This window comes from Globicephala melas, chromosome 2 (genome assembly GCF_963455315.2).
Source record: "Globicephala melas chromosome 2, mGloMel1.2, whole genome shotgun sequence".
Lineage (NCBI taxonomy): Eukaryota > Metazoa > Chordata > Mammalia > Artiodactyla > Delphinidae > Globicephala > Globicephala melas.
In genome coordinates, this window is record NC_083315.2 from 84,057,536 (window position 1) to 84,073,748 (window position 16,213).

General features: G+C 37.1%; 1 protein-coding gene and 1 pseudogene across 5 annotated transcripts in view; one reads left to right on the forward strand and one right to left on the reverse strand.

The window, feature by feature from the left end:
• Positions 1–16,213, reverse strand: part of USP8 (ubiquitin specific peptidase 8) — a 98,085-nt gene that overhangs the window by 8,184 nt on the left and 73,688 nt on the right. For 4 of the 5 annotated variants that reach the window (XM_060294270.2, XM_060294269.2, XM_030842763.3 and 1 more), the window contains 5 exons: positions 14,382–14,526; positions 13,860–14,080; positions 9,902–10,486; positions 1,513–1,590; positions 841–1,103 (listed from right to left, as the gene is read on the reverse strand). In XM_060294270.2, coding sequence (XP_060150253.1) covers positions 841–1,103; positions 1,513–1,590; positions 9,902–10,486; positions 13,860–14,080; positions 14,382–14,526 — 1,292 coding nt within the window. The remainder of the gene's footprint in view (positions 1–840; positions 1,104–1,512; positions 1,591–9,901; positions 10,487–13,859; positions 14,081–14,381; positions 14,527–16,213) is intronic. The other variant, XM_060294271.2, reaches the window with a different exon arrangement.
• Positions 6,362–6,946, forward strand: LOC115845127 (ATP synthase F(0) complex subunit C2, mitochondrial pseudogene; annotated as a pseudogene).

The following is a 16,213-nucleotide window of genomic DNA, read 5'->3' on the forward strand; positions in this document are numbered from 1 at the left end:
ACACAGATAAAAAAATACATGAACTGCATATGCTGTAGTTTTTAAAACTGTCAAATTAACAAACTTTCATAAGAATGATAATTCAAGAAGGAATTACACCTCACCAGCTTTAATAGTGAGCCCTAAAATCTATAACTAGATTTACCAATTTTACAAAATCTCCTCCAGGTAAGTCCTACCTGGCAGGGAAGGTTCTCATGAGGAAAATATATTAACTACTTTTTGCGGAGGTGATTCTGAAGAGGCCAAAAAGACAGCCTAGTTAGAATTCCTTAGCAATTAAGAGATTATATTTAATAAATAGAAAAATCCATTTATTTTCACTTCCATCTATCCTACATCCCCCAAAAGTAATGATCAGAAGTGGTAAATAGAAGCTGATACACACTATAATGCTCATTACTTTAATACTATGTAAGTTTACTCCCACATTACTGGCTGAGTTAAAAAAAAAAAAGTTTGGAATTTAAGAGCTGCAACAAGACATACTCAATAATTCCATAAATTATGGTCCTCAAAAGGAGATTTAGGGATCACAGGAAGTTTATACAACACATCTAAGCAGTCTATGGCACACTGCCTTAAAACTTAACAAGGTGTATACTTTTATATCTACATGATTACATATGATAATCCTCTGTGATATATTTAAGTTAGCCCTTGGGAGAAAAACCAAGGACATTTAATCCATTTCTTTCTTTTTTCCTCTTTAGTAAATAAAGGCTGGGACAGCCATCCACAGAATTTTCTGACGCCCTGATGTTAATAAACTGATATGCTTAGAGTAGAAGTTTTCAAATACAGCAGATGATTCGTTTCTAGGAGTCAGGATAAACTTACTTGGTTTCCCGATTAACTGTTGGAGTTACTGCTGGTCTCCTCTTCTCTTCCTCTTGAATGGCTTGGGTTATATCTGGGGAGGAGTAGGAGCGCTTCAGCTTGGACGGTTCTCTATCCCGCTCGGCAGGAATCTGTGGCTTGGCTTTATGAGTTGGAGGGGTGGAAGGAGGTGCTGATGAAGGAGCCATTTCCGGTGGATACATATGAACAGTGTTGGTGGGCGAATGATAGTAACGAAAAGTTCCAGTGATAGGGTCAAGAAACTTACATGGGGAAAAACAAAGGTCAGAAAATGATGAACATCGAGAGAACAACAACAAAAATATCACTCAAAAGTATTTCACTGATGAATTTACTTCTGGATTAAAATTATTTGAATAAAATGGTGATAATCACTTCTATAATTAAACTTTCAAACAACTTCAGGTTTTAAAGTGATACACTGTTTCTCAATGACAAATGCCAGGATGTTCATATACTGTAGCCATCATCCCAGATTGGATACTGAAAAATCTAACCCTGCTGTAATTAGGGAAATGAGTTATGTCCTTTATAATGAAGAAACAGAATCCACTCTGCATTAGAGAAGATGCAGAATAAACAAATACATGTTTTGTTTTTTAAAAAAACAGTGACCATGTAATTTATTTCTGTGCTAATTTTGAATTTTACCTTGGCCCAGCCTGAAGGCAGTCCTGGTACGATCCTCCCCATTTCTTCACTTCGTGCTCTTGTCAAAGGCTCTCGAGACTAAAGAAAAAAAAACAAAAAAGTAAAAGATTTTTAAATTACATTTTGCCATATACAAACTTAAGCTACTTGTACCAAAGAACCAAAAAGCCTTGTGTTGCTGCCCTTAATATTTTTTAAAACAAGTTCAAAGATGAAGAACTATACATGTTTTCTTTCTTTTTTTAAATAGATCTTTATTGGAGTATAATTGCTTCACAATACTGTGTTAGTTTCTGTTGCACAACAAAGCGAATCAGCCATATGTATACATGTCCCCATATCCCCCCTCCCATTCTCCCTATCCCACCCCTCTAGGTCATCCCAAAGCACCAAGCCAATCTCCCTGTGCTATATTGCTGCTTCCCACCACCCAACTATTTTACATATTTGGTAGTGTATATATGTCGATGCTACTTTCACTTCGCCCCAGCTTCCCCCTCCCACCCCAAGTCCTCAAGTCCATTCTCTATGTCTACCTCTTTATTCCTGCCCTGCAACTAGGTTCATCAGTACCATTTTTTCTTTTTTTAGATTCCATACATATGCATTAGATTACAGTATTTGCTTTTCTCTTTCTGACTTACTTCACTCCGTATGACAGACTCTAGGTCCATCCACCTCACTACAAATAACTCGATTTCATTTCTTTTTATGGCTGAGTAATATTCCATTTATATATGTTTTTTTAAAGTCCTAAAATTATCACAGCAAGGGGAAGGAGTGTGTGTGCACAAGCCTATAATAACAGTGACTTTTAAAAGTTTCTCTAAAAAAACAAACACAGGCTTCCCTGGTGGCACAGTGGTTAAGAATCCACCTGCCAATGCAGGGGACACAGATTCGAGCCCTGGTCCGGGAAGATCCCACATGTTGCAGAGCAACTAAGCTTGTGTGCCACAACTATTGAGTCTGAGCTCTAGAGCCCGTGAGCCACAACTACTGAGTCCTTGTGCCACAACTACTGAAGCCTGCGTGCCCTAGAGCCTGTGCTCTGCAACAAGAGAAGCCACTGCAATGAGAAGCCCGCCCACCACAATGAAGAGTAGCCCCTGCTCTCTGCAACTTGAGAAAGCCTGTGCACAGCAACGAAGACCCAATGCAGCCAAAGAGAAAAAAATAAATTTATAAAAGAAGAAAAGAAAAAATAATAAATTGGACTTCATCAAAATAAACTCCCAAAACAAAAAAAAAATAGAAACACAAAGACAATTTCACTTCTAGGTGTCAACACAAAAGAAATGAAAATACATTTCCATACAAAGACACTTAGATGCAAATGTTAATAGCAGCATTATTGATAACAGCCCCAAAGCAGAAGCAATCCAATGTCCATCAAATGTGGTATATCCATACAATGGAATACTACTCAGCAACAAAAGGAATAAACTACTGATACGTGGTACAATATAGATGAATGTCAAAAAATTACGGTAGGTGAAAGAAATATACAAAAGACTATACATATATTATTTGTATGAAATGCCTAGAAGAGGCAAATCTGTGGAGACAAAGATTAGATTCATGGTGCCTGGAATGGAGAGTGACTATAGCTGGGCACAGAGATCTTTTTGGTGTGATGGAAATGTCCTAAAATTGGATTGCATTAAAACTGTTTCACAACTCTGAACTGAAATCACTGAACTGTACATTAAAAATGGATTACTTTTATAGTATTCAAATTATACGTCAAGAAAACTCTTAAATAAAAACAAAGGCAAAGACATCTTATAAAAGGCCTAAATATTTTAAAAATTGTGATGAAATATAACATTTACCATCTTGAACATTTTTAAGTGTATAGGTAAGTGGCATTAAGTATATTCACACTGTTGTGCAACCACTCTCCAGAACTCTCTTCATCTTGCAAAACTAAAACTCTGTACCCATTTAAACAACTCCGAACTTCTCCCAACCCCTAGGTCCCTGGCAACCACCACACTACTTCCTGTCTCTATGAATTTAACCATTCTATGTACCCTATATAAATGGAATCAAAGAACATTTGTCCTCTTGTGACTGGTTTATTTCACTTAGCGTAATGTCATCAAGGTTCATCCATGTCAGAATTTCTTTTTTAAAAGCTGAATAATATTCCATTATATGTACATACCACATTTTTTATAGATTCATCTATCAGTGTATACTTGAGTTACTTCCATCCTTTGGCCATTATGAATAATACCCTATGAATATGGGTGTATAAATTTCTCTTTGAGGGTCTGCTTTCAATTCTTTTGGGTATATAACCAGAAGTAGAATTGCTAGATCATACAATAAGGCCTAAGTATCTTTTAATTTCATAAAATGAATAGAACATATCATCATACTTTAAATAGGAAGATAAGGATCTATTCCCTTTAGCATATGAGTGGACCCATCATGCAAAAACAAGCAAAAAATGCTACCAAAGATAGCAAAGATACCCTCAGAGAGAAGATCTTAAGATGGAGGAGGATGATATGGTAGAGATAACCACATGGTTATAATCCATATTTTCTTTTCCTATCCAATGAACTGTTGCTTACTTTATTTCTTTCAGTGCCTTCTGTATTCTCTCTAAAAGTTCCAGTCTTTAGAATTCCACTTTCTGGTTGTCCTTTAATCTTAACAGGCTATAAAATTATTAAAATCAGAAGTGAAACAAAACTTTAACTTTTCCCCAACAAAAACCTACCTATCACTAGCTAATACAAGCAAATCCATCAGACTGCAAATGTAAAAAGAGAGGAAAAAAAATGAGGCTCTGAAAAGTTTATTTGATTTTACTGTCAAATTAGACACTTAAAATTAAAGGTGGCGGGGCCCATGTGGGATTTCCTAACTCCAAAGGTAAAGAACTAAGAAACTTTGATGAATCAGTGGTGGGGAAGAGATGTCAATCACAGTGGATTATGACACACTGATTCATAATACATGGCCAAATATAAGATGTTAGGTCATTAGTGTACACACACCATGGCCTCTTGTGAACATTATCCTTTTATTTAAATCTCTTATGATTTTGGCTACCTTGAAAGTGGTAGTGATTTAAAATCATTAACGTATTAAACAGAATGAAGCGATTATAGAATTTCATACAGAGCAATATTCAGGAGTGCAAAATTCATTTTATATCCTCTTAGAACTTCTCATAGATGCTTTAAGAAATTCACTTTAATCTTATAGATTTTAAAAATAACTACAGTAAAGTAAAAACTTAAAAGTGTGATAAACAAAATTTATTCCAGAATAAATCACACATTTTGCCTACTTTTAAAAGGATCATACAATGAATGCAATCTTAACTTTTCCTTGTGTTACATTATAGGAAACATTAAAAAACTACATGTGATCATCTCAGGGCTATTTAGACTTGTATGCATATTTGGCACCTATACTAAGTGACCCCAGAAATACGAATGCTTTAAGTTCTTAAGACTACCTGCCTCTGGATAGAAGGTGGCTTTGGAATTTAACTGCATATGTGATTCACAGGCAACTTACTTAACCTCTAAGCTTCAATTTCATCTGTAAATTGAATTCCTCATAGAGTTATCATTAGGAGGAATAAGTAAGATTATGTATCAATAGTAGAAATACCTGGCATATACTAGCTACACAATGAATAATATTTAAATGGTAAAAGCTCCTAAGTTCTGATTCTTCTATGAATAAAGTTAGAGAATTTTAGAACATGAGCTTCATTTTCCTAACTTTGGATGTTTAGAAGGCTTTTGCATGGGACCTACATCTTTGATAATTAAAGTTACTAGGTTAAGTGTTCAGTGGATAAATGTGGCACTAATATGAATTGTTAATTTTGGTATATGCATAAACTGCTGCTTGAGAAGTATAGAAATTGATGTTCAATAAAGACAGTATTTCACCTCCAATTAGAATTCATTTTCACACTACCAAAAATATATTTCCATTTATATGAAATGTAAAAAGGGGTATAGCTGTTCTTACTATTATAAAAACTTATTTGTTAGAAGATGACATCATACTATACATAGAAAATCCTGAAGATGCCACCAAAAAACTACTAGAGCTCATCAATGAATTTGGTAAAGTTGCAGTATACAAAACTCATATACAGAAATCTGTTGCATTTGTATACACTAATAATGAACTACCTGAAAGAAATTAAGAAAACAATCCCATTTACAATTGCATCAAAAAGAATAAAATAGGGACTTCCCTGGTGGTCCAGTGATAAAGAATCCACCTTCCAATGCAGGGGATGTGGGTTCGATCCCTGGTCGGGGAACTAAGATCCCACGTGCCGCAGGGCAACTAAGCCTGCGTGTCACAACTACTGAGCTCACACACCTCAACGAGAGAGCCCGCATGGCACAAACTACAGAGCCCATGTGCTCTGGAGCCCACACACCACAACTACAGAGCCCTCATGCCCTGGAGCCCACATGCCATAACTAGAGAGAAGAAGCCCACACCACAACAAAAAGCCTGCGCTGCAACGAGAGATCCCACATGCTACAACTAATACCTGATGCAGCCAAAAAAAAATTTTTTTAAATAAAGAAAATAAATAAATATTAAAAAAGAATAAAATATATAGGAATAAATCTAACTAAGGAGGTAAAAGACCTGTACTTGGAAAACTGTAAGACACTGATGAAAGATAATTGAGGATGCCCCGAACAGATGAAAAGATAATACTGTGTTCATGGATTGGAAGAATTAATATTGTTAAAATGTCCATTCTACCCAAGGCAATCTACAGATTCAATGAAATCTCTATCAAAACACCAATGGTGCTCTCTATTGTCTTCTCTGCACTGGGAGCAGCTCTCCTGCCATGGCTCTTCAGCCCCTGAAAATGTACACGTGTGCCAAGTTCATTTCCATCCCCTCCTTGATCAGGAGAACCTCTCCACTAATGAGCCGATCACTGTCTGCAGTGGTGCTGAAACAACTGGAGATGCTGACAGATGAGAGCCACAGCAGCTTGGCAACCCCGAGTCCCCTGACCACCTCACTTATTCCTAGTCGCTGCTTCCAAACCAGTGCCATTTCGAGGGACACTGACACAGCAGCCAAGTTCACTGGAGCTGGGGCTGCCACAGTAGGGGTGGCTGGCTCTGGGGCTGGAATTGGGACTGTGTTTGGGAGCCTCATCATTGGTTATGCCAGGAACCCTTCTCTGAAGCAACAGCTCTTCTCCTACACCATTCTGGGCTTTGCCTCTTGGAAGCCATGGGACTCCTTTGCCTGATGGTGGCCTTTCTCATCCTCTTCACCATGTGAAGGGGCTGTTTCTACCTCCCATAGTTCTTTCTCCCGTGTCTTGTCTGCCCTGTATGTTCCTTTTCCTGTACCACCCCAGGCAGCCTGGGGAAAGGGGTTGGCTCACGGTTTGACAGAAGGAAGACAAATAAATACTGTATTAATAAGAAAAAAGATAAAAACAAAACAAAAAAGACACCAATGGCATTTTCCACAGAACTAGAACAAATAATCTAAAATGTTTACAGAAACACAGAAGACCCCAAATAGCCAAAGCAATCTTAGGAAAGAACAGAACTGGACGAATCATGCTCCCTGACTTCAACTACAAACCTACAGTCATCAAACCAGTATGGTACTGGCACAAAAACAGCCACACAGATCAATGGGACAGAACAGAGAGGCCAGAAATGAACCCACACTTACATGGTCAAATTAATCTATGACAAGGGAGGAAGAATATACAATGGGGAAAAGATAACCTCTTCAATAAATGGTGTTGTTGATGGATCAGGTCTTTGAGATACATAAGGAAGCAAGTAATTTTTTTCCACACTTCTTTTTATTGGACGAAATAATTCAAAGTATGTATGTATTATAAAGTTCAGCATTCAAAGACCACTGACATTTTATTAATATTAAAAATAAGCCAGGAGTTCCCTGGTGGTCCAATGGTCAGGACTCCACGCTTTCACTGCAGTGGCCCTGGGTGCAATCCCTGGTCGGGGAACTAAGATCCCGAAAGCTGTGTGAAGCAGCCCCCCAAAAAACAAAACCAAAACCAAACAAACAAACAAAAAAACCAAGAGAGAAGATGTAAAACAAACAAAAGAAACCCAAAAAACAAAACAAAAATGGTGTTGGAAAAACTGGACAGCTACATGCAGAAGAATCAAACTAGACTATTCTCCTACAACATGCACAAAAATAAATTCAAGATGGATTAAAGACTTAAATGTAAGACCTGAAACCATAAAACTTCTAGAAGAAAACACAGGCAGAACACTCTTTGACATTGGTCTTAGTAATATTTTTTTGCATATGTCTCCTCAGGCAAAGGAAACAAAAGCAAAAATAAACAAATTTTGACTAGATCAAATTAAAAAGCTTTTGCACAGAGAAGGAAACTAACAACAAAATGAAAAGGCCACCTACTGAATGGGAGAAGATACTTGCAAATGATAATATCTGATAAGGGGTTAATATCCAAATTATACAAAGAACTCAGACAGCTCAACATCAAAGAAACAAAAAACCTGATTTAAAAATGGGCAGAGGATCTGAATAGACATTTTTCTGAAGAACACATACAGATGGCCAACAGGCACATGAAAAGATGCTCAACATCACCAGTCATCAGGGAAATGCAAATCAAAACCACAATGAGATATTACCTCACACCTGTCAAAATGGCTATTATCAAAAAGACCACAAATAACAAGTATTGGCGAGAACGTGGAGAAAAAGGAGCCTTACTACAACACTGTTGGTGGGAATGTAAATTGGTACAGTCGCTATGAAAAACAGTATGAAGAGTCCTTAAAATCTGAAAAATAGAACTACCATATGATCCAGCAATTCCACTCCTGGTTATTTATCCAAAGAAACCAAAACCAGTAATTAGAAAAGATATATGTACCCCTATATTCATTGCAGCATTATTTATAATAGCCAAGATATGGAAGCAACCCAGGTGCCCATTAGTCAGCCATTAAAAAAAAAAAAAGAATGAAATCTTGCCACTTGTGACAACATGGATGGACCTAGAGGGTAGTATGCTAAGTGAAATAAGTCAGCCCCAAAAAGATAAAATATTGTATGATTTCGCTTACATGTAGAAGCTAAAAAACAAATGAACAAACATAAAACAGAAACAGTTATAGATACAGAGAACAAACAGGTGGTTGCCATAGGGGAGGACAGTGTGGGGAGGAAAGAAATAGGTGAGGGAGATTAAGAGGTATAAACTTTCAGTTGCAAAATAAATTTCACAGGGATGAAATATATACAGTGTGGGGAATATAGTCAATAGCTATGTATCCTTGTATGGTGACATATCGTAACTAGACTTATTACGGTGATCATTTTGAAACGTATAGAAATACCAAATTGCTATGTTGTGTAACAGGAACTAACAGCGTTATAAATCATTTATACTTCAAAAACAAACAAACACATAGGAAAAAAGATCAGATTTGTGTTTATCGGAGGTGGGAGTAGGGGGAACTGGATGAAGGTAATTGTAAGGTACAAACTTCCAGTTATAAGGTAAGTAAGTACTGGGGATGTAATGTACGACATGACAAATATACTCAACACTGCTGTACATTACATATGAAAGATGTTAAGTAAGTAAATCCTAAGAGTTCTTATCACACAATTTTTTTTTTACTGTTTCTTTAATTTTGTATCTCTATGAGATGATGGGTATTCATTAAATTTACTGTGATAATTATTTCATGATGTATGTAAGTCAAATCATTATGCTGTACATCTTAAACTTATACAGTGCTGTATGTCATTAATATCTCAATATAACTAGAAGGAAAAAAATAAAGTAGGATTAAAAAAACCCAAAACACTTATTTAGTTTAGTGTTCAAAAGGGAAAGGCATTGTTAATTGCCACAACTACCGAGCCCATGCGCCACAACTACTGAAGCCCTTGCACCTAGAGCCCATGCTTCGCAACAAGAGAAGCCACCACAATGAGAAGCCCGAGCACTGCAACAAAGAGTAGCCCCTGCTCGCTGCAACTAGAGAAAAGCCCATGCGCAGCAACGCAGACCCAATGCAGCCAAAAATAAATAAATAAATTTAGTAAAATAAAATGAAGAACGTAGCTATTTATCTCAATTATCGAAAATATGTTGCATTTCATAGACACAAAAAGCAATTCCATTCCCAACCAATCAAATAACAGTAGGTAAGCAAATGTAGGTGGATCAGTACAAATCTATCATCTCCTAAGAAAATTACTTAAAATGCCTGCCCTGTTTATGGAATGCTACTGGTGTCATCTTTTTATATACATTTTATTATTTATTTATATACATTTTATTACACTTAGTTGGCAACTTGTACTGTTTGTTTCTGCTTACCTTGCCTGAACTGGAATCTCCTGCCACAGAGGCATGGGGCACATCTCCTGTTGACTTTTTCTGCACTTCTGGGGTTGGACACCTTTTCCCCCTATCTTCCACAGATTTCTTGGCATCAGTAGTTTCATGTTCACTTTTACTTTGTCTTTTTACTCCTGTTATTTCTCTGCCCTTCTTTGCTGAGGTTTCTTTATCTTCTTTCTTGGCCTGTTCACTTTCTTTCTTTTCCATTTGTTCTTTTGCTTTTTGTTCCTTCTCTGTGATTTCATTTTCTTCAGCTTCTTGTTTCTTCCTGTCTTTTTGTTCTTCTTCTTCTTTCCTCAGTTTCTCTTTCTGTTCCTCTTGCTGCCTTTCTCTAAGTTCTTTTTCTTGTTTGTTTTTCTCCATTAGAAGAGCAGTTTCTGCATGAATACGAGCTTTTTCTTCATCTGTTAACATGGCAGTTGGAAGGGGAAATACCGGTTTTGTGGACCGATCAGGAACAACTTTTCCATTCTGAGGAGACTGTTGCTCATGATCTGTAATTTCAGATTTTATTCTATGATCTTCAGGCAATTTGACTGCCGGTTTTTTAGTACGATCAATCTATATCAACAAAAACAGAGAAAAACATACTTTTGTCAAAATCCAGGAACATGGTAACCTCAGTTCTTGATATCAAGTTGTGATAAAAGAACCATCACTGTGTGGAGACAACATCTACCAAAACATCTACTTGTAAATTATCCAATGTCAAGATTTCTCAGAAGGCACTTGGCACTTACGTCCTCTTGATTCCACACTTTCAATACACTGATATGTTCTGTACATGAAGAGTTCACTCTAAAACATAAAACCCAGACCTGGGCATACCTAATGTTCCATTTCTACATAACCAACTGCCTACTCAATATCTTCATGTGAGTGTCTCACATATACCACAAACCTAAAACGGACAAAACAGAATTCATGATTTCGCCCCACAAACACATGGGTGTGACCACTATGCAAATAGTTGCTCAAACCAGAAAATTTATTTCTCCACACTGTTACCAGAGTAATCATTTTAAAGCACAAATCCAACCACCTACTTAAAACCTTATTTTAAATAGCCACTCACTGTACTTAGATTACATCTAAAATCCTTGCCATGCCTGTGTGGTCTCACTTCTGCCTATCTCCCCAGTCTTATCTCATACTACTTGTTACACCAGCCATACTTACCTCCCTCCACTTAATTCCTCAAAGATGCCATGCTCCTTCCCAACTCAGGTCTTTATACCAGCTATTCATCTAGATAATCCCCACCACAACATTAGATCTTGGCTTAAATATCTCTTCCTTAAACACTTCCCTGATCCCTAAGACTAGCCAAGTTCCCTGATATATGCCCTCATAATACCCTATTCTTTTCCCTCATAGTACTTACTGGGATTCTGATTAAATAACTATAATTGTCTGTTTAAAATCTTTCCTCCCTCTGAGCACATAAGCTCCAGGAGGGTAGAGATTGTGCCTGACACTTAGTAAATAAATGTTGCAGGGCAAATGAATAAAATATTCCATAACAACTTTCATAAGAGATAAGATACTAAAGACAAACTGAGTAATTATCTCAATTTAACAACATACTAACCATACAAAATTGTTAAAAGTGACCCTAACATCATTTCTTGAGAATGAAGTTTACTGAAACAAAAATGAGAATATCTGCCAGTAACAACCTGTGTAGTGTTCTTACAAAATGAACTATGTTTTTCCATTAGAAACACTACCATAGGAAGAAGGAATCATTCCTTTGCTCCTTACTTCTCTTTTTGCCTCTTCAGTAAAAATGAAACTATTCCCCGCCCCCTTTTCTAAATTTATTTGAGAATGAAGTGGAAGGACCACTATGAGAATGAGGTTAATAAAAGGTGAACAAGAACCAAAATAAATGTTTTCATCCATATTTTGGCAACAATCCATTTTCCACTCATATTAAAGGCATAGCTATGATCTTGTTACTTTCAAGTTTAAAATTCTTTTAAATGCTTTCCTTTCGCCTACAGGATAAAATTCCAAGAGATCCAAGTCTCTCCTGATGACTTCTGTCCACTTTTCCAATCTTATCTACTATCACACTCACCTGTCTCCAACTGAGAGCTGTGCCCAAGCATGTCAAAACTACTCACTGACCCCAGAACATGCTTTGTGCCTTCAGTCATACAATTTTCCACTTGTTTCTCAAATCCTATTCAATCCTTAAAACTCAGATAAAAATACTACCTCCTCCATGAAGACCCCCTGATGATACCCACTCTCAGTCAGAATTTCTCTCTTTGCTGTGTGCTCTAGTGACTATTAAAAACAGTTAGGATATTCTGCATTATGCTATGGTTGATTTTGTCCATGTCTCTCCTAAACATCAGACAGAATCCATGGATGACCCATATTTGTAAACCTTCATATTTTGTTTCATATAGGAAATCCTCAAAATGTGTTTGATAAATTGTACATATCTCGGAAAGTCACGAAGGGATTAGGGTGCAAATAACATGTTGATTAAGTTGAAAGGAAGTGCAATATCATAAGCTCTTTTTAAAATTTTTTTTTTTTTTTTGGGGCGTTACGTGGGCCTCTCACTGTTGTGGCCTCTCCCGTTGCAGAGCACAGGTTTCCGATGCGCAGGCTCAGCGGCCATGGCTCACGGGCCCAGCCGCTCCGCGGCATGTGGGATCTTCCCAGACCGGGGCACGAACCCATGTCCCCTGCATCGGCAGGCGGACTCTCAACCACTGCGCCACCAGGGAAGCCCTTTTTAAAATTTCTTAAATTTCCATTTTAAGAATAATTTATTCAAATACTATTTAGTCTTAAGATTTAATCAGAAATATTAAAAGCAGGCCATAAAAAATGAAGAAATGAACCACTTCATTTTACAACAAAAAAATGACTAATTTTCTGCTCCACAAACCAGATGTCATCCACTTCAAATGTGAAATACTATTTAAATATACCTGAGGAAAAAAAATTAAAAGTAAATGCTAAAAAATCTTGTTGGAAAACACACAGGAAAGAATCAGTTAACCTTCCTTTAAGTAAAATCTAATGAAGAGAAAGATGCTACAAGTTTTTTATTGTAACATCTTTTTTTAAAAAATAAATTTATTTATTTTATTTTTGGCTGCGTTGGGTCTTCGTTGCTGCGTGCGCGCTTTCTCTAGTTGCGGTGAGTGGGGACTACTCTTCGTTGCGGTGCGCGGGCTTCTCATTGTGATGGCTTCTCTTGTTGGGAGCACAGGCTCTCGGCACGCGGGCTTCAGTAGTTGTGGCATGCGGGCTGAGTAGTTGTGGCTCGCGGGCTCTAGAGCACAGGCTCAGCAGTTGTGGTGCACGGGCTTAGTTGCTCCGTGACATGTGGGATCTTCCTGGACCAGGGCTCGAACCCGTGTCCCCTGCACTGGCAGGCAGATTCTTAATCACTGTGCCACCAGGAAAGCCCCCTATTGTAACATCTTTTATTTAAACTCTTTTAAATAATTATTGATAAAAAATGCCTGTTATTTATGTGTCAAATTCTAAGGAAATGGAACTAAAATACTATTTCAAAACCAAAATATTGACATCACATACCTATCATCTATAAGCCAAATTATTTGGGAAAATACTATGAATTAAATTATAATAAAAAACACCTGAAAGTGTTGTTCAACTTCACTGTGCTAATACTGTCTTTCATTAGTACTGCCTGTACTAAATGGACCCAGCTGGGTTTAAAATCCTTCCAATTAGTTATTCTAATATTGCTGTGGCAGTAAGACAATTACAATGAAAATTTTTTATAGCAGAAAAGGTACCAAAACATATAGATATTTCTCAATATTTTTCTTTCTAAAATACTGAAGGCATATATATGCTAGATACATATTTCTATACTATATATTTAATATAATATTAAAATAAAGAGACAAAAGTTAAAAGAAAATCAAGAACATACCTGTGGAACATTCTTTATAATAGGCACTGGCTGAATTATGGGTGAAACATCAGATTTAGAAGCAGCAATTGGTTCAACTGGAGTTGATATATTCAGTGGTCCCACTCTCTCATCTTGATTGTTTATCAATTCTGTGTTTTCATTGACTTCTGTAGGAGGTGTCATCTGGGCAGTAGGTTTAGAAGGAACTGATTCTTCCAGTGAGGGGTAAGTAAAATCCACTAAAATCCCCAAAAGAATAAAAATATTTTTAAAAGAAAAGCAAACCCCATAAACAGTACTTCATATCTCATGCATGTTATATGTGATAGTTAAATGTAAACTAAGAGGTGACAGCCACAACAGCCTTAAAGAATTAATAAACATTAACTTCCAGGATGGGGACATCTTGTATTTTTATGCCTAAAAGCAAACTGCTATCTGACAGGACAAATGCACACACAACCAAAAACATTACCCTGAGAACATAAATAAAGTTTATTTTACCGAAGCAATTTTAAACAAAAATTTTCACATACATACATGAGACAGACACCTCTTCATTCTTGCCTCGTGGGGGTGGAGTGACTTTAGCATTTGTTGTATACTGTGGATAACAAAGGAGCCAATTTTCATAGCCTCCTTCTAAAACCAAAGGCTCATTGTGCAGGACAGTTTTACTTTCCCACTATAAAATAAGGAAATAGTATGTTTAACATGGAGGCAGCCTCTTGACAGCTAAAAACACAACAAAACTGAATATTAAAATTGCTCTTAAAAGATTCATCTTCTAAATGATTAAAAAAAAGAGAGCTGAATTCAAAATTCAGCATTAAGTGAAACAACTGGATAGATCAGGTTTTTAAAACCACACGAGTAATCCATGATCTTAGAAGAAAAATAGGAAAACAACTTAAAATACAATAAAAATCTTCTATAACCTCATCACCCAGAGATACCACTTTAACATTTTAGAGTTTATTTTTAGTTTTCTACATAGACATACTTCTTTTTAAATTTTATTTTTATAAAACAATGAAACTTATGCTGCTTTTCTCTTATATGAGCATCTGTTATTAATAAAGAACTGTCTCATCATCTGTAATGAACAAATATTGTATCTTATACAGACATACACACACACACGCCAAAACTGAATCAATCATTTGAACAATTATTATTTTTCCTATTTAATTATAAACAATGGTGAGATAAAAACTAAAGATCCTCATACATGTACATACCCAATCAACTCCATTAGGGAAAATCCGCACAAGTGGAGCTGCTAAGCCAAGGGTCATGAACATTTTAAGGCTTTTAATGTATATTGCTAATCTCTGAAATGATCTTTTAAAAATATGTTTGTGTATTCTGTACAATAATTTCCTAGGAGAACTGTTGGCTTACAAGTTTGGTAGATGCCACCAAACTGCCCTTCAAAAAGACAATACCGATTTACACATTTACCAACAGTGTATGAGAATGCCCATTATAAGTCTTTATAATTTTTATCAAACTGGTGGACATAAAGTGGGTTGTTTTATTTTATTTTATTAATTAATTTATTTATTTTGGCTGTGTTGGATCTTCATTGCTGTGTGCCGGCTCTTCTCTAGTTGCAGCGAGCGGGGGCTACTCTTCGTTGCGGTGCGCGGGCTTCTCATTGCGGTGGCTTCTCTTGTTGTGGAGCACAGGCTCTAGGTGCGTGGGATTCAGTAGTTGTGGCACGTGGGCTCAGTAGTTGTGGCTCGTGGGCTGTAGAGCACAGGCTCAGTAGTTGTGGCGCACAGGCTTAGTGGCTCCGCGGCATGTGTGATCTTCCCAGACCAGGGCTTGAACCTGTGTCCCCTACGTTGGCAGGCAGATTCTTAACCACTGTGCCTCCAGGGAAGCCCAGGTTGTTTTCATTAGTACTTATTTGTGAAGCTGAACATATTTTCATGTTTATTAACCCTTTATAGTCTATGGCTTAACTAATCTCATCTTTTGCTCATTTTTCTATAGAATTTGCTATTTTCTTGGTAAACAGTGAATGTACTCTGAATATTAAAGAAAATAGGTCTTTGTCATATTTGTTACAAATATTTTCCCTTAATTGACTTTTTACTTTATTTGTGGTGTTTTTAACACCGTCAAAAATATTAGCCTCTTGGTTCAGGATCAAGGTAATAAAAACACTTATCAGGGGCTTCCCTGGTGGTGCAGTGGTTGAGAATCTGCCTGCTAATGCAGGGGACACGGGTTCGAGCTCTGGTCTGGGAAGATCCCACATGCCGCGGAGCAACTAGGCCCACGAGCCACAAGTACTGAGCCTGCGCGTCTGGAGCCTGTGCTCCACAGCGAGAGAGGCTGCGATAGTGAGAGGCCCGCGCACC